Source organism: Nicotiana tomentosiformis, chromosome 8 (genome assembly GCF_000390325.3).
Source record: "Nicotiana tomentosiformis chromosome 8, ASM39032v3, whole genome shotgun sequence".
NCBI lineage: Eukaryota > Viridiplantae > Streptophyta > Magnoliopsida > Solanales > Solanaceae > Nicotiana > Nicotiana tomentosiformis.
The window spans coordinates 54,531,923-54,557,799 of NC_090819.1; the positions used below are offsets into that span (position 1 = coordinate 54,531,923).

A 25,877-nucleotide genomic window follows, 5' to 3' on the forward strand; every position below is an offset into this window, starting at 1 on the left:
TTTAGACATTCTTGAGGAGACGGGGATGATAGGTTGCAGACCTGTTGACACTCCGATGGATCCAAATTCTAAACTTATGCCAGGATAGGGGGAGCCGCTTAGCGATCCTGCAAGCTATAGACGGCTGGTTGGAAAATTAAATTATCTCACAGTGACTAGACCCGACATTTCTTATCCTGTGAGTGTTGTAAGTCAGTTTATGAATTCTCCCTGTGATAGTCATTGGGATGCAGTTGTCCGCACTATTCGATATATAAAATCGGCTCCAGGCAAAGGGTTACTCTTTGAGGATCGAGGTCATGAGCAGATCATTGGATACTCAGATGCTGATTGGGCAGGATCACCTTCTGATAGACGTTCTACGTCTGGATATTGTGTTTTAGTAGGAGGAAATTTGGTGTCCTGGAAGAGCAAGAAACAGAATGTAGTTGCTCGGTCTAGTGCAGAAGCAGAATATCGAGCAATGGCTATGGCAACATGTGAGCTAGTCTGGACCAAACAATTGCTCAAGGAGTTGAAATTTGGTGAAATCAGTCGGATGGAACTTGTGTGCGATAATCAAGCTGCCCTTCATATTGCATCAAATCCGGTGTTCCATGAGAGAACTAAACACATTGAGATTGATTGTCACTTCGTCAGAGAAAAGATACTTTCAGGAGAGATTGCTACAAAGTTTGTGAGGTCGAATGATCAACTTGCAGATATTTTCACCAAGTCTCTCACTGGTCCTCGTATTGGTTATATATGTAACAAGCTCGGTACATATGATTTGTATGCACCTGCTTGAGGGGGAGTGTTAGTTTACAGCATGTATATAGTGTAGTATTGTCCCACATTGGTAGAAGAATAGTATGTCCTTGTATAGTATAGCTATAAATAAGGACCTCTTGTATTGTATCGTTCATCTAATATCAATAACATATTTTCTCCCGTGCCTTCTCACAATTGCATGTGGGTCTAGAACTTGCCCGGAATGTGAATTGAAGCGAAATCCTAGATGTTGCTCAGTTTGAAAAGTGATGTTAGGCTTTCTTTGATCTTTTTGAGTTTTGTTGCTTATCACAAATAAAATCATCCTTAGTTACCCTTTTGAGCCTATAAGCCTTTCTTTTGGCACCCGCATTACAAGCCTATCTCCTTTTGTTCTTAATTGAATTATTTTGATCGTTATACCTCTTAAAGCACATGAATTGTAAAGAGAACGCTAGAAAGAAGTAATGAAGAAACTTGGGGTAGCTTTTGAGTGGAACCAATAAAAGAAAGAAATGTGCAGTTGTGTTTTAAATAAAAATCCATTAGCGGCAAGGTAAAAAAAGAAAAGAAGGAACGAAGAAATAAATAAATAAAGGTTTCTTATTTTTGCTAGTGGATGTGATCTGAAGCAATGCGTAAAGAAAAAGGAAAAGTATTCCGGGGTGAGCTATCTTGTGATGATTGAAGTGGATTGAAGGAATTTTGCGCTTAAAGTTGAATACGTGATGTGTTAAAGTGCTTAGGAGGTTAGCCACTATATCCTAAATATATCCTACCCGTCCCTTAGCACACATTACAACCATAATAAAGTCTTAGTTGATTTCGGACCGAGCTGGCCTACATTAGTAGAGGTTTACATAATGGGCAAGCCTATGGTACCTTTTGCGTGCATGTGACTTCTTTGAGAGAGTGAGTGATTTGTCTTCATATGTGTGAGTCCTTAAAATATATTTGATCATGTGATTTGGATGTGTGGACTGCTTACTCTTTGTTTTATTGTGAGGGCACATGGTTTCACAAAGGATAAGTAACAATATTAGACATCTCTGTTAGATTAAGTATTCAAGCCTCGGGTGCATTGTAACATTGAGTTAGTTTTCGAGGCTAGGATTGCTATAATCATGTTGCTCCTGGGTTGGATGTTTTGAAATTGGGCATGAGTATGGGAAGTGTTGACAGCATATGCTAGAGCTTAATTATTACTATCAACCATGGTCATAGGTGTAGTGTGCTGTGAATGTGTGGCTTGTTGGGTCCTTGAAGAGGAAGTGTTTGGTTGGTTGACTCGAGGGCGAGTAACATTTAAGTATGGGGTGTTGATTTCGTGCTATAATTCCATATATTTTGACGTTATTTACCCTACTTGCTTGTTGTTTGGATGCTAATTTGTGCGACAATTGCTTAATAGAGCTTATTTCACGTGTAGTAATGCTTGGACATGAATTGGAGAAACGTTGCACGGAATGGTACCTCAGAGCTAAAAAATGGAGCAATAAAAGAAGAAGTGCAAAGCAACAAAACAACAGTGCCATAAACAGTGCAAGGCATTGTCCAGGGCACTGTCATTGGAGCCCCAGACAGAGCCTTGCACAAAAGCAACAGTGCCATAGATAGTGCAAGGCATTGTCCAGGGCACTGTCATTGGCGCCCCAGACAGTGCCTTGCGTCGAAACAATGGCGCCATAGACAGTGCCTCACGCCGACGATGCCATCCGAGCAAATTTTAATTCCTCATTAGTTTTGGACATGTAGAATTCGGCCCCTACCCTATAAATACCCCTTAAAGTTAGTTTTTTTAGGGAAAGACATCATTAGAGAGGGAATCGACCTAAGGAGGCAAGAACACACAAGGAGCAAGGCGAAAAATTCTTCTACGAGTTTTTCACTTTCTTCTTCCTATTTTCATTATTGTTTATGAATTCTAGTATTGTAGTTTTGCATACTATTATGAATAGCTAATTTGTTATCTAGGATTTCGATGAAACCTTTTGTAAGATGAATTCTTGATACGTTTTGATATAATTGAGTCTTTGAATTTTTCTATTTGTTCAACTATGTGCTTATTTTAGTTAATTGAAGAGCTCTCAATTAACGGTGCCTATTTATTATGTATTGCTTGAAAAAGAGTACATAGTTAGGTGGTTGTGAACGTCACTCCTAACATATATGAGAGATCAATACGGCGGGTTTAAAAGCAGGACTAGAGGTAACGAAGCTTTGACGTGATCATAGTGAGCGGTGAAAAAGTACGAGCTAGCGTAATTCGAGAGAATATGACTAGTGTCTAGTACATTGTTGTAGTTGCTCGAGAGAGAATTACGATAAGTCGAGTGCTCATGATCAGTAGAGAATACTTAGGCGAAATTAGAGAAGACGTAGCGGGAAGGATTTCGACAATTGGGAAAATCATAACTCTAAACCTCCTTAATCTTTTCTCCAACCCGTAGTATCTTTAGTTGTTAATCTACTATAATTTGTTAGTTAATTAGATATAAGAATCTTAATATTTATAGTTTAGAAATTGTTCGAGCTTGTCTTCTTAGTGATAGTCAACAGTTGTAGCTAAACTTTAGTTCTCTGTGGGATTCGACTCCGGATTTTTAGACCGGATTATATTTGCAGCGACCGCTTATCCTTTTTAGGACTAGAGTTGGGTGTGATCAAGCCTAGACCTACTTTTTAGCAATGTACAAAGACCACATATAGATAGCAGATTTGTAGGATTTTTCTTTTGATTCTTTCCTTATTGAAATTCAACGTTCATGTATTTATATCTTGTACTTCTTGCAATGATATAGAAGAGAAATTCCTCCATTACCTTGTTACATTACATTGTATCAGAGCCAAGCCCATCCCTGTTACTATGTGTCCCAATGTTAGGCCCGCATATTATGTTGTCCAGCTCCAGTTGGCAGGTTTGGGCGTGCAGGGGTGTTAAGTGCCCCACAGTGATGGAGGAATGGGTTGTTTGTCTCCTTACATGGTCTTGGGAAATCCTCATGAGCTATCTTTTGAGGTTGAGTTAGGCTCAATGTCCATTTCTTCCCAATAATGAAACTGAAAAGCATTCCACTGGCAACACCATTCTTTAAATGCCTTCTATTTTAATGCCTTCTAATCAATTAAAAATAAAAGAATTATGTGCATCTTATTTTTTCCATTCAAGCACCTTATGAATCTGATGAAATGCCAAAAGGTCAGTGAGTTTTGGACATCAAACATCACATCCAGACCAAAAAAGTTTTTTTTTCTTTTTTGTATGGGATATTAGTGAGGATGAACATGACGAGGTTTTATTGCATTACTTAATTAAAAGAAAAAAAATTCTTTAGCCATCCACATTCTTTATTTAGGGCATCATTATTGAGTTATCATTGAAGCTTTCTAGGTGCAAACTTAACTAGAGAAATTCGGCCTACTTGCGTGATTGAGTGGTACTATTTTCAACTCTTATCGGTTAGCCATAAACTAAGCGTGCAACAAATAAACTAGGGGAAAATATCAAAGCAGGCAAGGAAAAGTCAGTTCAAATAACAATTCACTCTGGCGCTGTATTTATTTTTCTTTTGCTTTCCACCAGCTATTTTGACATGGTTCATTTACAGGCACAATTAACTAGTTTGGTTGCCACAGAGAGAATATAGGAGTAATAGCCTGAATACTCTTAAGAGAATTAGGCCAAACTATATAGCACCATCTGCAAGAGGTAACATCTCATCAAAGCTCATGATAAAAATTCAAATCGAGAATCATCACTTACATTTTTGCAATTCCACGTGCCTGCCGTGAAACCAATGCATTTGCCACAATAAACGAACCTACTCCAATGTCCATCTGACATAAGAAGGTAAACATAAGGTGCCTAATTTCAGCTCCATTTTACATTACGTAAAAGTTTCATGAGAAAGTATTAAGTTGACAACCAGTATGAAGAACTTAAACAGAAACAATGAATCAATGATGTTGAGCTCAATACTGTGAGACTGAAAAATGAATGAAGAATTGAGAAAAGAAAACATTATGACAACTTGCAAATAAGCCATTTTTGTGAAAAGCTACCCCGGATTCGTTTAACATGTCAATGCCTAAAATGAGACAGAAGAATCAACTTTCAGAACCATATGAGGTAACTTGCTATATTTGGAACAACATGAGTGTATATACAGTAACACTAGCAATGACATAAAACACTCCTTGTTTATTCTAGAAACAATAGCACCAAACCATCCATTCTGTTCCTTCCAGAAATAACCCTTAATCTTACAACGGTTTAACTGTCAAACACAGATTTGCTAAGGATAGCTCAATCCTACTTTTGTAGATTCTTAAAGAAACTTGATGCAAAGAAAATAATAAACTGATGAAATCTAAAACCTAGCTCCAGTTTAGTTAAAAGATCGCTAGAACTGCGTTTAAGCCTTATAACAAAGCAAACTGCAGGTTGGGGTTGCTCCGCATCATTCAGGCGGCACTTCAGTGCATGCACCAAGGTTTTAGCAAAGTATGGCAAAAGAATCCAGATAGTAGTTTACCAAGCCAGTACCATAGGTCTCTGTTTTAGCATATCTTCTAGGAAATATCTTGAAGTCAACAGCCAGAATACATACGCATGTCAGAAGATTCTGCAGCAATCATCCCTAAAGACATAAATAGTAACTCCAGAAATGAAAGGTGAATAAAGTAGATGAAAGCATTATGTAAATAATGATTATTCTGCATACCATAGAAACCCTATATGCAGATATATTTGTCCTGAGAGATCGGACCCCCTCTTCCTGAGAAACAGAAAATCCAGATCTGCATTGAACATGAAGTACCTTTACATACAAGAAGCCACATGAAATACATGTAAACAGGTTAATGGAATGGCGATAGAATTCTGGATATCAGATATGAATTATGTGATTGATCACCTTCTAGCTACAACGAAGAAAGCCACCAACAAGGTCATCACAACTGCATTAATATATGTCCAATCTGCCAGAATCTGAGATCGAATGTTGTTTTATCTATTATGAACATCAGGTATTAAATGAAGTTGTCAAAACTTAAGATCATCTAGCACGCAGGAAACAACTACTATATCAACAAATGACTAGAAATAATAACAAGTCAACAACTTAATATTTTTTCATATTCATTCAGATGTCAAAACAAATAAAGAACTTATTGCTTCACTCATTTGACTTGATAAAATGAAACATAACCACTGTTAGTATTATAGCACAGACGGAGAACACTTACAGTTAAACATAAAATGGCTGGAAAAACAATCCAGAGGACATCAAGAGTCACCCCAGCAAGATATGATCCCATGTTCTTATTACAAACAACCACATTAATGTTATCATCTTTCTTTTTTGATGATGTAATGTTATCATCTTTCTTCAACAAGGCCTCTGCAGAATTAGGACCTGAATTGAGAAATAGAGACAATAACACTATGTTAGCTTCATATAACTAAAACTGCATGATCAATGCAAACTCCCTATGGAGGATCAGATGCCTAACAAGGGGGTATAGTGATAAAGTAATGGACCTAGAAACAAATGAAAAAGAAAAGGAAATGGAAATAAATAGCAACTAGAGTCACAAACTCAGTGTTAGGATTTCTTAAGTGAAACAGTATAACAAATCAAGCACTTATCAGTTTCAGCAACAATGATCACCCTAAAGGGTACAGGTCTTCAAGAAATTCATAAACCACTACAAGATCAACACATTAGTAAAAGATTTTAGTTGGTTGTAAAATTGATAAAGACTTAATGTATTTGGTGTTTTCTCCAAGAAGACATTTTTCTTTTCACTTAACAGCGTTACGAGATTGCACCCAAGAGTGTGCTCTAGAGGTCAATGAAGTAAGAGGAGAATCATGAGGTCTCGGGTTCAAATCCCAATGGAGACAAAAATACTAGGTGATTTCTTTCCATCTGCCTAAGCCTCGGTGGTCAGAGTTACCGCAACCTGTGCAAGTGGGAGGTGACAGGTACCCGGTGGAATAGCCAAGGTGCACGCAAGCTGGCCCAAACTTCACCATCATTAAAAAAAAAAGCATTACGAGATTCACTCACAACTTCTTAACTCAGAGCTTGTTTTGGCCAAGTGAAACGGGTAAGCAATTACTCATCTGTTCTAGTTTTTGGAATTCTTGCGTTAGGATTTTCTCGTTTCATCCTCTTATTTCAACTATGTTGCTCGGATCCTTAGTACACTACTTTTGGAGGATCCGACACGCATTTTTGAAGAGTCCGAGCAACATACGCTTCAATGGCTTTTTTGGTCTAGAAAGCTTCGACATCCTGTTTCTCCACAATGAAAGAGAAGTACATATCCTCAGAACTTGTCTTAATACGTCCATCTCAAATATGTTCATCTCCTTTCTGTAATTCCTTTTCACATTTGTAATATCTATTAGGCAACTCAACATTTTTCTTTTTGGGGGTTGAAAGAAATTGAGATAACACTACGTTACCAATGTTAGGTACAACGAGTAATCAAATTTCCACTGCAAGTACAATATCACAACTAGAATGGTCTTTTTTTTTAAAATAACGGTAGTGTCCTGGCCTGCTTGAGTGCACCTCAACTTCCACCAGGTGATTGTTCTTAGTTTCTAATGACCGCTTGAGAAAGGCCACACTGACGGTATCTCCTCAATAAAGTATGTGACAATGCACGGGAGAAAAATCTTATTAATTAATTAAAGTATGGTACAATGCCTATTTATATACAGTGATTACATAATAATAGGTATCTACTTCCCGATGTGGGACACTATACATGACTAACTACTTAACACTCCCCCTCAAGCCGGTGCATATAAATCATATGTACCGAGCTTGTTACAGATATAATTAATACGAGAACCATAAAGAGACTTGGTGAAAATATCTGCTAGCTGATCATTCGATTTTACAAATTTTGTAACAATATCTCCTGAGAGTATCTTTTCTCTGACAAAGTGACAGTCGATCTCAATGTGTTTAGTCCTCTCATGGAATACCGGATTTGACGCAATATGAATAGCAGCTTGATTATCACACACCAGTTTCATGACTTTCATCTTGTTGATTTCTCCGAACTTCAACTCCTTGAGCAACTGCTTGACCCAAACTAGCTCACACGTTGCCATAGCCATGGCCCGATATTCGGCTTTGGCGCTAGATCGAGCAACTACATTCTGTTTCTTGCTCTTCCAAGAGACCAAATTACCCCCTACTAGAACACAATATCCAGACGTAGAACATCTATCAGAAGGTAATCCTGCCCAATCAGTATCTGTGTACCCAACAATCTGCTCGTGGCCTCGATCCTTGAATAGTAACCCTTTGCCTGGAGCTGACTTTATATACCGAAGAATGCGAACAACTACATCCAAGTGACTATCACAGGAAGAATCCATAAACTGAATTACAATACTCACCGGAAAAGAAATGTCAGGTCTAGTCACTGTGAGGTAATTCAATTTGCCAACCAATCTCCTATATCTCGTAGGATCACTAAAAGGCTCACCTTGTCAGGCAGAAGCTTAGCATTCGGATCATAGGAGTGTCAACATGTCTGCAGCCTATCATTCCAGTCTACTCAAGAATGTCTAAGGCATACTTTCACTGTGAAATAACAATACCTGAGCTAGACTGAGCGACGTCAATACCTAGAAAATACTTCAATCTGCCCAGATCCTTAGTCTAAGTGCCGAAAGAGATGCTGCTTCAGATTAGTAATACCATCCTGATCATTGCTAGTAATAACAATATCATCAACATAAACCACCAGATAAATACACAGATTAGGAGCAGAATGTCGATAAAACACAAAGTGATCAGCTTCACTACGAGTCATGCCGAACTCCTGAATAACTGTGCTGAACTTACCAAACCAAGCTCGAGGAGACTGTTTCGAACCATATAGTGACCTGCGCAATCGGCATACAAGACCACTAGACTCCCCCTGAGCAACAAAACCAGGTGCTCCATATAAACTTCTTCCTCAAGATCACCGTGGAGAAAAGTATTCTTAATGACTAACTGATAAAGAGGCCAATGACGTACAACAGCCATGGACAAAAAGAGACGAACAGATGCTACTTTAGCCACATGAGAGAAAGTGTCACTATAATCAAGCCTAAAAATCTGAGTGTATCCTTTTGCAACAAGACGAGCCTTAAGCCGATCAACCTGGCCATCCGGGCCGACTTTGACTGCATAAACCCAACGACAACCAATAGTAGACTTACCTGAAGGAAGAGGAACAAGCTTCCAAGTGCCACTCGCATCTAAAGCAGACATCTCGTCAATCATAGCATGTCGCCATCCTGGATGAGATAGTGCCTCACCTGTAGACTTAGGGATAGAAACAGTGGACAAAGATGATATAAAAGCATAATGAGGTGATGACAGACGATGATAACTTAAACCGATATAATGGGGATTAGGATTAACTGTGGATCGTACACCTTTGCGGAGTGCAATTGGTTGACTAAGAGGATACAAGTCTGCAATAGGTGCAGAATCTGATGCAGGACGTGAAGCACCTAGGCCTGATGCTGGACGTGGACGACGATGATAAGTCAAGAGTGGTGGAGCTGCAGAAGGTTCAACTGGACTAGGTGGTGGAACTGGAGCTATAGGTGGTGGAGCTGCAACTGGAGTTGTAGGTGGTGGAGCTGCAACTGGAGCTGTAGGTGGTGGAGCTGGAGTTGTAGAGGAAGATGAATGGGAGATGGTGACTGAATCTCCAAAAGATGAAACTGGTAGCACCTCAGAAATATCTAAGTGATTACCTGGACCTGTGAAGTATGATTGGGTTTCAAAGAAGGTAACATTAGCGGACATAAGGTATCGCTGGAGGTCAGGAGAATAGCATTGATACCCCTTTTGCGTTCTCGAGTATCCCAGAAATACGCACTTAAGAGCACGAGGAGCTAACTTATCTTTTCCTGGAGTAAGGTTATGAACAAAATACGTGCTTCCAAAGACACGGGGTGGAAGAGAGAACAAAGGTAAGTGGGGAAACAGGACAGAGAATGGAACTTGATTCTGGATAGCTGAAGATGGCATACGATTGTATGAGTAGGTACGAGCAGTTTCAATAAGATATCTATTTTTCAGCTACCCCGTTTTGTTGAGATGTGTACGGACAAGATGTATGATGAATAATCTCGTGAGAGTTCATAAACTACTGAAATGGGGAAGACAAATACTCTAGGGCATTATCACTACGAAATGTGCGGATAGAAACCCCAAATTGATTTTGAATTTCTACGTAGAAGGTCTGAAAAATAGAAAACAACTCAGATCGATTTTTCATCAAAAATATCCAAGTGCACCTGGAATAATCATAAATGAAACTGACAATGTAGCGGAATCCCAAGGTAGAACTGACCCGACTAGGACACCAAACATCTGAATGGACTAAAGTAAAAGGTGACTTTGCTCGATTATCAAGAAGCCGAGGGAAATGGGAGCGGGTATGCTTACCGAGCTGACATGACTCACACTCTAGAGTGGACAAGTGAGATAAACCAGGTACCATTTTCTGAAGTTTTGACAAACTGGGATGTCCCAACCGTTTATGAAATAAATCTAGTGAATCGGTAACAGAACAAGTTGTTGAAGGAAGACAAGATGTGAGTCCATGTGATTTTGCAAGGATAAGGTAATAAAGTTCATTTGATTCACGCTCAGTACCAATGATCCGCCCTGTATTGCGTTCCTGTATAAAAATAAGGTCATCAAGAAATAAAACAGAGCATTTAAGTGATTTGGCTAAGCGACTAACGGCTATGAGATTAAAAGGACTACCGGGAACATAAAGAACTGAATCTAAAGGTAAGGAAGGAAGTGGACTTGCTTGACCTATTCCAGTTGCCATGGTTTGAGACCCGTTGGCCATTGTGACTGTTGGGAGAGATTGATAACATGAAATAGTAGTGAAAAGAGATTTGTTACCAGAAATATGATCAGATGCACCTGAATCAATGACCAAGACTCAGAGGTTGAAGATTGAGAGACACAAGTCACGCTACTATGTGTTTGAACAACGAAAGTTATCTCTGAAGATGTCTGTTTACATGCTTTGTACTGAAGGAACTCCATATAATCCGGTAAAGAAACCATCTGGATTGGATTCAATGCATTGGATCCAACGAATTGTGAGTTAAAGGCTTCTGATACGAATGCTATTATAATATTGCGCCGGAAAACGCAGAATTTTTCTGGGAATTACTGTTCTCGACGGAAAACTCATTGTTCACGCCGGAAAAATATAAAAGTGGTCGGAATTTGATTTTAGTTGGGTGGGTAAGCTCGGATTTGCGAGGAGAAGAGACTGTTCTGAAGAAATTTTCCCAAAATCTGGCCGGAAACAGTCTCACACGCCGGCGCGTGGACGTCGTAGCTTCGCCGGAAAACTTCTTCCGGTGGCGCGTGAGGGCGTGTGGGTGCTTTTCTGCCATAGATTTTTTTAAGGGTTGGTCGCCGAGCTCTGATCTACTTCCTGGTGGTGTTGGTTTTTGCACAACACTGACGGATAGTATGGTTCTTGCGGACAGACCTATTTTTGCCGGAAAAAGGCTCCCGGTTGACTGTTTTCTCTTCCCGGAGTCGCTGGAATTTATGCACAGCGATAAATTTCTCACGGTTGCTCTGATACCATGTGAGAATGCACGGGAGAAAAATCTTATTAATTAATTAAAGTATGGTACAACGCCTATTTATATAAAGTGATTACATAATAATAGGTATCTACTTCACGATGTGGGACACTATACATGACTAACTACTTAATAAAGTACATTCGTTGCTGCTTGGTTTCATTCAGAACCTTTACATGAGAAAAAGACCTAAGGTTATACGAAAACTATAATTTCCCGGTTTTATTCCTTCAAATTTATTCCAAGTCCCGTTCAGTTACTCCGAACATGTACTCAATAATATTTAGCCTACTTTATTTTAAGTATTCATACTCTTCCCAAACCAATCATTAGTCCAAGAGAGTGTCCGCAGCTTCTACCAACTGAACGACCCAGAGCCCTCAAAAAGCCTTTTCACAGACCTCAGTACAATAATGGCTTATAACATACTGATAACTTGTTAACATGTAGGAGCCACACTAATGCACCATTCATTGCATCTTGTCTAGGAGGTTCAGTTAATTCAGATCCTCTCCGGCTTCAAAATTTGCTCTTTCAATACTAATCTGTCTTGAAGTATTTTGCATGACAGCAAAGAGATAATATCAAAAACTGCATTGACTTAATTATTTCTTGTTAGTGGGTCTAGTTGAGCTTTTTTCGCCCAAAAACTAAGAACCAATAGGATGTCTTTTTGGAGGATAATAAAAATGACTCTTTAAAATTCTAGGAGTTTATTACTTGATTCCAAAGCAACCCTATCACTATGAAAGACAGAAAATAACACAATGGGTGATTGAATTTGGAATAATGTCCAGTCCTTTCTTTACTTTCTATCAGTCAAAATATAACAAAATAATAACCTTCTCTTTCTTTACTTTCTATCAGTCAAAATATAACAAAATAATAACCTTCTCTGTTTCTTTTGTTCAAAAATGACTGCAAATATTCAGATTCCAATAAAAAATTAATCCACCAAAACAAAAACAAAAGCTAGGTGATTTTCTCCCATCAGTCTAAGCCTTGATGGACAACTTTACGGGTTACCTATGCTGGCGGAAGACAACAAGTACCTAATAAATTAGTCAAAGTGCATGCAAGCTAGCCCGAACACTATCATTATAAAACTAAATAAGAAAATAGAAACTACTAATGTATTCAAACGAAAACCATTTCCTTATGAACATTTTTGGTTTGCACATTTAGTAAATGATAAGAAAATAATACTACTTAATATTACAGGAGAAGAACACGGGACACTACTTATCACTAATTAGGATACATTTTCTTCTATATGGTTCCAATTTTATTGGATACCGTGACGGCTCATTGTTTAGGCCTCAAATGTAAGCTATATAGCATCTAAAGTAGGAAAGCCGAAAAAACATAAACATAAAAATAATTAACCAAAACTTAATACTGAGAAGCTAAGATAATCCGTTGTTTACCCGAAAAATCGGATAATGTTAAATTTATATATGGTTTTAAGGATACGTAATACCTTTTGATATAAAGATAACGACACGAGTATTTTGATTATGAGAATGACAATGATGAACAGAAACAATGAATAAGATCCAGTAAAACGAGCACAAGAAGATATCTTTGTATAGGAGAAAAGATCTTTTTGTTCCAATCTATTCCGTGTGTTTTCTTTTTTTTTTCTCTGTGCATAGCTTACAAGGATTTTCCCTTTTATAGTAGAGGGTCATTACAAAAAATAATAAAATAAAGCATATAGTGGAAGACCCATGATGATTTGTCTCTTCCTCGATTCCCGACAAGATTCTCTCTCTTGGTGCGGCTGCAACGGCTCTTGTCTGTGAGCTCGTTACTGGGTCGGGCCCTTCGGTCTTGGCTCGAGTTCGACCTTCGGGATGGGCGTCGCGCATTTCCGACCTCAAAGCAATGCCTTGCAGATCGATTCGGTCACGGGCTCGATAAGGTTATCGAGCCGACTCCTCGAGCGACCTTCGGACTCGAGGCTCATTAGTACTGACTTCGGAGCTCACTCCCAAAATCTCACTCCGACATTTTAACACTTGAACTCGATCGAACGTAGGAAGGCCGAAATCTATTTCGACCGTATACAGATAGTCTCTTCGTTTCTCACGAAGGATGCGGTGAGAATCGATGTGATTTTTGGTGGTTCGATCGGGTCATAAGCCGACGTTTTCACAGAGATCGATTATGACGTATGTGATAGTTGTCCCATCGATTTAGCCTTTCAAGGTATTTAATGCTTGTCAGATGGCGGTCGGCCACCTTTGATATTGAACCGTCATGATGCGAGCCTATAAATAACTCTTCCATCTATCATTTACCACTTTTACGCATTCACTCCCCCAAATTTTCTCATCTTTTCTTCCTATCTTGTCGCTACCAGAGTTTTGGTGTCGTCAATTTTTCACTTTCCATTGTCTTTCTTCTTCTCATATCAATGGCCAAGACTTCGAAAACTGTACCTCAGAAGGAGAAAGCTTCTTCTTCACGGCCGTCCGGCGACAAGGCGCCGGTGGAGCCGTCCACCTATGACTACGTTCCCGGCCCGTGTACTCTGAAGATCGATTTTAAGGTTGAGAATCCTTCATCCGTCCTGGGTCGATGCGAGCACGTGTCGATGTATATGTGCTCTATAACGGAGGGCCATCTCGAGGCCGTTAGAAAAGACTGCAACTGCGGTGCCGAGGTTGTGTTGCAAATTCCATCCCCCGAAGAGAGCGTCATCACCCATGTGGAGGGGTTTTTAAGTGTTTACACTTATCCCTTCACATTGGGTCCGGTCGACCCGGTGATCATTGATTTTTGCAAGAGATATCAGGTTACCCTCGGTCAAATTCATCCCTCCCTATGGCGTATAGTAATCCTACTTCTCTTCTTCTCCATCAAAGCCGGGGGGCTGGATTTTTCCCTGAATCACCTCATACGGTTGTATCGGCCTCAAATCTTTCGAGGATTAATCAGACTTCATCGTCGGGCATCGAAGGTTTTGATGTCGAGCATCGACGAAGACAAGGATCGGGGTTGGATGGGGCGTTATATTCGGGTGAGGACCCGTGACCTTATTCCAGAAGAGAAGATGTCGTTCCCCGAGGAATGAAATTTCGACCGTAAGTGGTTCTCATAAGACGTTGCTTTTTGTACCCTTTCCCGATTTTTTCTGATGTCTGTTCCCGATATACAACTGCCCCTTGGATGCCACAAGCGGTGCCCGACCTCGAGGATTGGGTTCGGAAGTTAGCCTTGACTTCCTCTTATGCCGAACGCGCTTGGCGTGATTTGGCAAAAGGCAGATGGGAAGCCAAGAACCATGGTAAGGTTTTACTTCTCGTTTCCTTCGAAGTGTTCTTTGTGCTCCATTCGTTACCGATTTCCTTTCACGCAGGTGTAACCAAGGACGCCGCTTTGAGGCCTTCGAGCGGTGAAGAAGGAACCAAGTCCCCGGTCCCGAAACCGGGGAAAGACAAGAAGCGAAAAGCTGCCTCTCGGTCAGAGGGCCCCAAGCCCAAAACTCGAAGGGTGAGGAGGAAGGCAATTGCCCTTTCGATTGACTCGGTCCAACGACTGAGAGAAGAAGAAGAAGACGAAGAAGAAGAGGAAGAAGGAGGTGCCTCGGCTTTGGTGACCTGATCTGCGAGAGCTATCGAGGTCACCGAAGCTCCTGAGCCGATGGCGGCTGTACCAGTCGGGGTTGACCCCGGGATCCCGAGTCTTAATCGGAACGTCCCGAGTGATTCGCTTGGGACCATGACAGTGGGTTATTCGCCTTCTCTTCCTACCTTTTCTGAGGAGGCATTAAAAAAAGCTCGAGAATTGAAGATCCCCGATATGGGCGGAGGCTCTAGTGTAGGGGATCCTTTTCGGGATTGCTTTACTGGAGTCAATGATGCTTCCGATATTGGGGACGCTTCTCTTCTACTAGAAGAGGCCCAACGTTTCATTACTCGGGTAATGATTTTACTATACTTGGTTTCTTTGTTCTTTTCCGAATTTGACTCGTGTTCTTTCCCTACTGTGCAGGCCATTAGTAGGTTTCGAGTCGACCTTAGCCAGTGTGAGGTCGAGCTTCAGAAGGTCTCGGGGGAGAGAGATGCCCTGCGGCTTCTTTGCAGCCAAAAGGACGAGGCTATAAAGGACCTCCAAGCGGATTTGGCTAAGGCTCGTGAAGAAGAGGCCGAACTTGATAAGCAGGTGAGCCTCGTTCTGTTAAAGTATGGGTTTGACTCGACTGTGGAAGTTAACCCTTCGTTGTCTCAGCTGCAGCAAAAGGTTGAAAAGATCGGGTCACTTCGGGAAGAAGTCGATCAAATCAAAGCTGAATGTAATCGGTGGAATGAGACTATCGATCGCCTGGCTGCGGAAAAAAAGACCATTTTGACCAACTTATTATCGGCCGATGTTCAGCTTCGAAACGTTAAGCAAAAGGGTTCGGTTCAAGCTAAGAGGATCAGGGAGCTTGAAGCCCAACTTGCTGAAGCCAAGGCGGAGGTTGAGTCATCGAAAATCTTGGCGGATAAGTCCATCGCCGCGTATCGGGCTGATGCCGAGGCTGCTCAGATGGAGGCACGAGAGGCGGCGGACACTGCCGACACTCGAGCACATTGGATTGCCGAACTTGCTAAATGTAGGTCTCGGAGGGAGACCCTCGAGGAGATACATGCTCGAGGTTTCGACCTTACTGAAGAAATAAAAAAGGCTAAAGAGCTCGAAGCTGAAGCTGAAGCCTTGGCTTCTGATGGCGATGATGATGATGATGACGGTAGCAAGAGCGGATCCGAGGATGGGGGAGAGCCTGACAGAGAAGCAAACGCCCCTGAGGATGATCAGGAAGCTTAGTTCATAATTTTTTTTATGTTTGTAATCAGTCATGTAGAAATGTTTTCACAAGGATCTTAACAATTCAATCGAATTTGGACTTCGTAGTCTCTATGATTGATTGTTCGAAGTGACATAGCCCTTGGGCTTACTAGTTGAGTTAATGATTCGAACTTGAAGAAATATAATCCGTAGGCGTAATAGTCGAGTGAGTGCTTTGCTTGAACTCGAAATGAAAATAGCCCGCAGGCATTAATCGTCGAGTGAATGATTCGAACTCGAAGTAATGTAGCCCGTAGGCGTAATGGTCGAAGTAGCCCGTAGGCTTAGCAGTCGATTGAATGATTCGAACTCGATGCAATGTAGTCCGTAGGCGTAATGGTCGAAGTAGCCCGTAGGCTTAGTGGTCAAGTAAGTGCTTGCTCGAACTCAAAATAAAAAGTAGCCCGTAGGCCTATCAGTCGAGTGAATGATTCGAACTCGATGCAATGTAGCCCGTAGGCGTAATGGTCGAAGTAGCCCGTAGGCTTAGTGGTCGAGTGAGTGCTTGCTCGAACTCGAAATAAAAAGTAGCCCGTAGGCCTATCAGTCGAGTGAATGATTCGAACTCGATGCAATGTAGCCCGTAGGCATAACGGTCGAGGTAACCCGTAGGCTTAGCAGTCGAGTGAATGATTCGAACTCGATGCAATGTAGCCCGTAGGCATAACGGTCGAAGTAGCCCGTAGGCTTAGCAGTCGAGTGAATGATTCGAACTCGATGCAATGTAGCCCGTAGGCGTAATGGTCGAAGTAGCCCATAGGCTTAGTGGTCAAGTGAGTGCTTGCTCGAACTCGAAATAAAAAGTAGCCCGTAGGCTTATCAGTCGAGTGAATGATTCGAACTCGATGCAATGTAGCCCATAGGCATAACGGTCGAAGTAGCCCGTAGGCTTAGTAGTCGAGTGAATGATTCGAACTCGATGCAATGTAGCCCGTAGGCTTAATTGGTCGAATTTAACTTGACTCTGTTTGCATAATAAATCTCCAAATAGAGGAATTTTCCTTGGATATAAGATGTCGATAAAGAAGAGAACTTTCTTCGCACGTCATTACACATATGTTCATGTTTCGCGCCTGGGTTCGGGCCAATCTACATGAGCATGTTTCGTTTCGACCATTTGGCTCTTACAATTTTTCCTATTGGAACCCTGTTGTTGTGAAATAACTCTCTTGCATCTGAACTCGATGTATTTGAGGGCCTAATGCCCCCTCAGTATTAGAGGTCGATTGTAAAGAGGCCTCGGATATTGTTGTAAGTGCAGCACGACCAATGGTTGCCTCATTAAAAACCTTGCCGAAAAACCCATTTGGGATAAAACCGGTCTAAGGAAAAAAGAGTGTAACGCGTGCTTTCAAGCGAAAGATCCATCTTAGCCCTTGTTCGGACTTCTAGAGGGGTCAGTTTTGAAATGTAAATGAATATGGAAAGGTCGTACCTTAGCAGTAGTACCGTTTCAGATGTGATGCATTCCAGCTGCTTGATAGCTGTTTGCCGTTTATAATGCCGAGCCTGTACGATCCCTTTCCGATGTTCTCGAGCACCTGATATGGTCCTTCCCAATTCGGTCCTAGTTTTCCTTCGTTCGGATTTCGGGTATTGATGGTGACTTTTCTTAACACTAAGTCCCCGGGCTTGAAATGGCGGAGCTTGGTTCTTCGATTATAATATCTTTCGATTTGCTGCTTTTGGACGACCAATTGGATGAGAGCAGCTTCTCGTCTTTCGTCCGATAATTCGAGGCTGGTATTCATAGCCTCGTTATTTGATTCTTCCATCGCGAATCGAAATCTGGTACTGGGTTCACCAACTTCGACTGGTATCAATGCTTCGGACCCATATACTAAGGAGAATGGGGTCGCCCCCGTACTGGATTTTGACGTCGTCCGATATGCCCAAAGGACTTCGGGCAGGATTTCTCTCCATTTTCCTTTAGCGTCATTCAACCTCTTCTTTAGGTTTTGAATGACAGTTTTGTTCGTTGATTCGGCCTGTCCATTCCCACTGGGATGGTATGGCGTCGATAGTATCTTTCTTATTTTGTGATCTTCGAGGAATCTTGTTACTTTGCTGCCAACGAATTGTTTTCCATTGTCACATACTATTTCGGCAGGTATCCCGAATCGGCATATGATATGATCCCAAATAAAGTCTATAACTTCTTTCTCTCTTATTTTCTTGAACGCCTGCGCTTCAACCCATTTAGAAAAATAATCAGTCATAAATAAAATGAATTTGGCTTTACCTGGGATCGATGGCAGAGGGCCGACGATATCCATTCCCTATTTCATGAACGGCCATGGGGATAGGACTGAGTGAAGTTGCTCTCCAGGTTGATGGATCATTGGCGCAAACCTTTGACATTTGTCACATTTACGAACAAATTCCTTCGCATCTTTGCCCATATCGATCCAATAATACCCTGCTCTGATTATTTTTCGAACTAATGTATCGGCACCGGAGTGATTCCCGCAAGTGCCCTCGTGCACTTTACGTAGGATGTAATCGGTATCTCCCGGACCCAAGCATACTGCCAACGGTCCATCGAATGTCTTTCGGTACAGCGTTCCGTCAGAAGCCAACGTGAATCGAGCAGCTTTAGTCCGTAGGGTCCTAGAATCTTTAGGGTCCGATGGGAGCTTTCCGCTCTTTAAGTATTCAATATACTTTTTTCTCCAATCCCAGGTTAAGCTTGTAGAATTTATCTCGGTGTGACCTTTTTCGATTACTGATCTCGAAAGTTGAACAACGTTCCCCGAGCCCAAGTTATCTACCTCGACCGACGATCCCAAATTCGCAAGCGCATCGGCCTCATTATTCTGTTCTCGTGGAACATGCCGTAAAGTCCATTGTTTGAAATGGTACAAAGTGACAAGCAGTTTGTCTAAATACTTTTGCATTCTACCTTCTCGAACTTCGAAGGTTTTGTTTACTTGACTCACCACCAGCAAAGAGTCACAATTGGCTTCAATGACTTCTGCTCCCAAGTTTCTAGCTAGCTCGAGACCTGCAATCATGGCTTCATACTCGGCCTCATTGTTAGTCAACCTGATAGTTTTAATAGATTGCCTAATAGTGTTACCCGTGGGTGGTTTCAAAACTATGCCTAGCCCGGACCTTTCACGTTCGAAGTCCCGTCCGTAAAAAGGATCCATACCCCTGATGATGTACCTAATTTCAACAAAAGTTCTTTTTCGACTTCGGGTACGAGGGTTGGCGTGAAATCGGCCACGAAGTCTGCTAAAATTTGAGACTTGATGGCCGTATGGGGTTGATATTCGATATCGTACCCACTGAGTTCGACGGCCCATTTGGCCAGTCCTGATAGCTCGGGTTTGCGCAAAATATTACGAAGCGGGGTTAATACGCATATGGGATGACATTGAAAGTACGGCCTTAACTTTCTAGAGGCGCTTACCAGTGCAAGTACCAATTTTTCTAGGAGCGGAAATCTAGTTTCCGCTTCTCCTAAGGTTCGACTCATATAATAAACGGGGAATTGCGTACCTTGCTCTTCTCGAACTAGGACACCGCTTACGGCGATTTCCGATACTACCAAGTACAAGCAAAGTTTTTCGTCTGTTTTGGGAGTGTGAAGTAGTGGTGGGCTTGATAGATATCGTTTTAGTTCCTCTAATGCTTGTTGGCACTCCGGGGTCCAAGAAAAATTGTTCTTTTTGAGTAGAGAGAAAAATTTGTGACTTCGATCAGATGATCTCGAAATGAACCGGCCTAAGGCTGCAATCCGACCCGTTAGCCTTTGTACGGCTTTCACGCTGTCTACAACGACGATGTCTTCGATGGCCTTGATTTTATCGGGGTTAATCTCGATTCCCCGATTTGACACCATGAAGCCGAGGAACTTGCCCGAACCGACCCCGAAAGCACATTTTTCGGGGTTGAGCTTCATGTTGTATTTTCTCAAAATATCGAACGTTTCCTGCAAATGGGTCAAATGGTCCACTGCGCGCAGGGATTTAACTAGCATGTCATAAATATAAACTTCCATTGATTTTCCTATTTGTTCTTCGAACATTTTATTTACTAGGCGTTGGTAAGTAACCCCTGCATTTTTTAGCCCGAAGGGCATCACATTATAACAATACGTTCCATATTTGGTGACAAATGAAGACTTTTCCTGGTCCTCCGGGTTCATCTGGATTTGATTATACCCGGAATAGGCATAGAGAAAAGTGAGGATCTCGTGGCCGGCCATGGCATCGATCATGCGATCGATGTTGGGCAGCGGAAAGGAATCTTTGGGGCATGCTTTGTTCAAATCCTTATAGTCCACACACATTCTAAGTTTGTTCCCTTTTTAGGCACTACAACTACGTTGGCTAACCATTCGGGATATTTCACCTCCTGAATGGACCCTATCTTGATAAGCTTGGTTACCTCGTCCTTTATGAATGCGTGCTTTCCCTCGGACTGGGGTCTTCTCCTTTTGCTTCACAGGTCTGAACCTAGGGTCCAAGCTTAGCCGATGCGTCGTTATGTTCGGTGGGATCCCTGTTATGTCTAAATGGGACCGGGCAAAACAATCGATGTTATCGATAAGAAATTGAACAAGTTTCTTCATGAGTTCGGGGCTCAACCCCGTTCCCAAGTATACCTTTCGCTCGAGCCATGCTCGATTAGTGTGACTTGCTCTAGTTCTTCGATTGTTGATTTGGTGGCGTCAGAGTCATCGGGAATCATGAAAGATCGAGGGACCCTTTGATCATCATCTTCTTCGATCTTCTGGTTATCTGGCTGGGTCGAAGCCGATGTCTGTGATTGCTATTTGGTGTCCCGTTCTCCGTCTGAGCCCGATACCTTTATCGGCGAAGGCGAGGACATTGGTTTTGCTTCCTCGACGGCGAACATTTCCTTTGCGGCTGGTTGTTCTCCGTACACCGTTTTGACACCTCTCGATGTCGGGAATTTGAGGGCCTGGTGTAGGGTCGAAGGTACAGCTCTCATGTTGTGGATCCATGGCCTTCCGAAAAGGGCGTTGTATCTCATATCGCCTTCGATCACGTGAAACTTTGTTTCCTGGATGGTTCCGGCCACATTTATTGGTAGGATTATCTCGCCTTTGGTGGTTTCACATGCCATATTGAACCCGTTTAGAACCAGAGTTGCGGGTACGATCTGGTCCTGCAGGCCGAGCTGTTCTACGACCTTCAATCTAATGATGTTGGCCGAGCTACATGGATCAATTAACACACGCTTAATTTTAGTTTTATTCATGAGTACGGATATTACCAGTGCATCGTTATGAGGTTGGATGACCCCGTATGCATCTTCATCATCGAAGGACAAAGTTCCCATGGGTGCGTAATCTTGAGTCTGAGATCGCTTTTCCTTCACAATCGATGTTTTAGTGCGTTTAAGCACTGGTCCCTGAGGGTTATCGATGCCGCCGATGATCATGTGAATGACGTGCTGTGGTTCTTCTTGCTCGTTTTGCTTGCCGAAATCCCTGTTTTTAAAATGGTTCTTCGCCCATTCAGTCAGAAATTCCCAAAGGTGCCCTTTGTTAAATAAGCGGGCTATTTCCTCTCTTAGTTGCCTGCAGTCTTCCCTTCTGTGGCCGTGGGTGCCATGATATTCGCACATTTGATTGGGATTCCTTTGGGCAGGATCGGTCTGCATGGGTCGAGGCCATTTAGTGTCTTTGATGCGTCCGATAGCCGACACGATAGCGGATGCGCCAATGCTGAAGTTATATTCTGATAATCGAGGTGCTTCTATAGGATCGGCATATTTATCAAAGCCGCTCTTGCTCATAAGTCCCCGAGAATTTTGCCCTCGATCAATCCTTCGATTGTTCCGAACTGTATTGCGTGCTGAACCGTTGTTCACCGATCTGCGACGTACGGTTGATATCGGTCTCTGTTCGACCTTTGTTCTCTGTCGATCTCCTTTTGGTTTTTAGTAGCTGTCCTGTTCTGATGCACGGGTCCATACGGAGCTCCCAACTGATCATCCTCGACCCTAATTTTCGATTGGTATCGGTTGTGTACATCTGCCCAAGTTATTGCTGGATACTCGATCAAATTTTGTTTCAGCCGATGTGATGCTGTCGAACTTAGCTCGTTCAACCCTTGGGTGAAAGCTTGTACGGTCCAATCGTCTGTGACCGGTGGCAATTCCATGCGTTCCATTTGAAATCGGGATACGAATTCCCTCAACATTTCATTACCCCGTTGCTTTACTTTGAAGAGGTTTGATTTCCTTGTTGCAACCTTTATGGCACCAGCATGTGCCTTTACGAACGAATCTGCCAACATGGCAAAAGAATCGATGGAATTTGGTGGTAAATTGTGATACCAGATCATCGCTCCCTTCGAGAGGGTCTCCCAGAACTTTTTCAACAACACGGATTCGATCTCATTGTCCTCCAAATCGTTACCTTTGATGGCACATGTGTAAGAGGTGACATGTTCGTTAGGATCGGTCGTACCGTTATATTTGGGAATTTCGGGCATACGGAATTTTTTGGGGATTGGTTTTGGTGCCGCACTCGAGGGAAAAGGCTTTTGTATGAATTTTTTCGAATCAAGCCCTTTTATCATTGGTGGAGCCCCCGGGATTTGGTCGACCCTGGCATTGTATGTTTCCACTCTCTTGTCGTTGGCTTCGACTCGTTTTGTGAGTTCCTCGAGCAATTTAGTAATTCCGGGAGTGGTCCCCGATTCTTGCTCGTTTGATTTCACTATGGCGGGCTCCGTTCTGGGGTGATTTCTCGAAGTGGATTGGAATCCGGCCTGCTTTGTACGCGAGTTTGGCTCTGTAACTGAGCTATCGCTACTTGTTGGGCTTGTAGCATCTCGAAGATCATACGTAAGCTGGCCCCGATTTTCCCCGCATTATGGGTGTCTCGGGCTACGGATCGAGTACCGCCCTGAATGCTTCTTTCCGATTCAGAACGCTGATTCGCCTCCAAAGCTATTTGTGAATTGACATCCAATGGTACTTCGGCTCAAATTTCGGGTACTTCGATTCGAACCTCGGTGCCATTGTTAAGTGGCCTTCCGGCCCCGAGTGCCAAGTTGTTGGTTTCATCTTGAAGGCTGGCTTCGTGGTCTATAGGTAAAGCCACTGCTGATTTGAAGTTGTAAGCTGGCGTGTATTGTAGATTTATATCAAACGATCACTGTTATCCTTATCCCCACGGTGGGCGCCAAACTGCTTACCCGAAAAATCGGATAATGTTAAATTTATATATGGTTGTAAGGATACGTAATACCTTTTGATATAAAGATAACGACATGAGTATTGTGATTATGAGAATGACAATGATGAACAGAAAGAATGAATAAGATCCAGTAAAACGAGCACAAGAAGATATCTTTGTATAGGAGAAAAGATCTTTTTGTTCCAATCTATTCCGTGTGTTTTCTTTTTTTTTTTCTCTGTGCATAGCTTACAAGGATTTCCCATTTTATAGTAGAGGGTCATTACAAAAAATAATAAAATAAAGCATATAGTGAAAGACCCATGATGATTTGTCTCTTCTTCGATTCCCGCCAAGATTCTCTCTCTTGGTGCGGCTGCAACGGCTCTTGTCTGTGAACTCGATACTGGCTCGAACTCGTTACTGGGTCGGGCCCTTCGGTCTTGGCTCGAGTTCGACCTTCGGGATGGGCGTCGCGCATTTCCGACCTCGAAGCAATGCCTTGCGGATCGGTTCGGTCACGGGCTCGATAAGGTTATCGAGCCGACTCCCCGAGCGACCTTTGGACTCGAGGCTCGTTAGTACTGACTTCGGAACTCACTCCCAAAATCTCACTCCGACTTTTTAACACTTGAACTCGATCGAACGTAGGAAGGCCGAAATCTATTTCGACCGTATACATCCGTATATTCGTAAAATAGAAATGAATTAAATGTTATGACAAGACAAAAATGATACAATGTTGTGCTATTTCTCACCTTTTTTGGTGCTGGAATATACTGAACGTAGAAATAGAATCATCTGAATCACAAAACAAGAAACAAAATTAAAATATAAACAAACAATAAAGAATAAAAATTAATCAAACATTATAGGAACGGCTTCATACAGAGAGAGTAGTGATGAGAAGAAATAGTTCCAGCATTGAAGTTCCTGATAAATTGCTTACAAACCTGAAAACGAAAATTCAAATCCATATAACGTGGAAAATTTGCAAGTTGTTGTTCGAAATAAGTAAAAAAAGAAATCCGTACTCTTCCTTGAGATGCTTGTTGGGATTAAAGGACTTCACCGGAGGATCCATTGCCGTGCAGTATCGGAGGTTTTGAGTCGGAATAAGGTGAAATTCTCACAGGAAGCAGTTCTAGAATGAAGCAATCCTAAAATAAAAGTCACTGATTTTTTTCCCAATGAAACTAAAGTAAATATAAGGAGCATCTCTTATCAGATTATTTATCTTTCTTTTTTTTTTTCTTTTTTTTTTTGCAGTTTTCTTCTATTTTCTTATTAAAATTTACCCAACAGAAAACCATTCACGAAGAGTCGCAATTAGTAAGAATAAGTCATGCAACCGTTCCCAAAAACATCTGTAACAACTAACAACCTCTTAGAGTTTGCAACCAACTCCAAATCTGAAACCAAACCTCTACAGGAATGCAATATTCAACCTACACATGCTGCGGGGCAGATATCTTCTCCGACAGAAATCATAAAGCTCACTTTTCTCAAAGTTACATCGAAAAATACTGGCAGCAATATTTCACAAAGTTACTCGGATGTCCATGGAAAAGGGATGTCTCATCTGGCTTTATCAAATGTATTTTTTGGGCCCCAAATTTTTCTATTAGGTTATATATTAACTTATTTTGACAAATTTACATCATATATCAGTCGGCCAATTCTTGCAACCAAAATGAGACCATATTTTTAAGTCTTACCAGCCATGGCCCATTTTGTATATATTATGTTAAAAGGATTTCATCCTTTAACCTAGCATAAAGAAGAGAGCTGGACAGCCTCCTTCACCCATTTCCTTCTCTTTCTTCAATTTTTAGAATAAAGAGGTCAACGGCAACGTCGATCAAGAGGCCGACGGCGAGTTCAACAACATCACCAGATAATAAATCTCCAAGTAGACAACCTCCTTTAATCATATTCTTCTCTTTCTTCGATTTTCAGAGTAAAGAGGTCGACAACAAAGTCAGCGACGCCATGGAGGATTGAATCTCCGGTGGTGGACATCCGTTTTTACCCATTTTATGTTGTTTTTGTTCCGCCAAAAAAGAATCCATTTAAAATTGAATTATTTTTGTGTTTGAGCAAAGGATTTGCTCCGATGTTGTATACAGACGATTTCGAAGTGATTTATCTTACTTCCTTTAAAAAGAAAACTTCAATATCCATCTTCTCTCCTCTTTAATTTTCAGATCTAACTTTCCCTAATAAACTTTCTTTATTTTGGTGATTTTGGTATTGAAATGGAGTTGTAGCAGTGAATAAGAGTTATTTTCTAGTGTAAATGTTATATAACTGGTGTTTACACAAGTTTATATAATATTATATAATTATATATAAATATGTATAAGTGTGTATATTTGGTATTCAATTACAGTTGCAACTCCTAATAATGAGGAGACATCCAAGGCAATAGTTGCTTATAATCTTGTTTAAGAACCGTTTCAAGCCAAAGCG

General features: G+C 41.6%; 1 protein-coding gene across 3 annotated transcripts in view; it reads right to left on the reverse strand.

Moving 5' to 3' along the window:
• Positions 1 to 25,659, reverse strand: part of LOC104121290 (uncharacterized protein At4g17910-like) — a 40,961-nt gene extending 15,302 nt beyond the window's left edge. The window contains exons 1-8 of one of the 3 annotated variants that reach the window (XM_070182349.1): positions 24,440 to 25,659; positions 24,295 to 24,358; positions 24,164 to 24,206; positions 5,998 to 6,167; positions 5,667 to 5,740; positions 5,475 to 5,550; positions 5,297 to 5,375; positions 4,514 to 4,587 (exon numbers count right to left, since the gene is read on the reverse strand). In XM_070182349.1, the coding sequence (XP_070038450.1) occupies positions 4,514 to 4,587; positions 5,297 to 5,375; positions 5,475 to 5,550; positions 5,667 to 5,740; positions 5,998 to 6,167; positions 24,164 to 24,206; positions 24,295 to 24,358; positions 24,440 to 24,489 (630 nt within the window). In that variant the 5' untranslated portion in view covers positions 24,490 to 25,659. Of the gene's footprint in view, positions 1 to 4,513; positions 4,588 to 5,285; positions 5,376 to 5,474; positions 5,551 to 5,666; positions 5,741 to 5,997; positions 6,168 to 24,163; positions 24,207 to 24,294; positions 24,359 to 24,439 lie in introns of all 3 variants that reach the window. The other 2 variants (XM_070182347.1, XM_070182348.1) reach the window with 2 other exon arrangements.
• Positions 25,660 to 25,877: the final 218 nt, after the last annotated feature.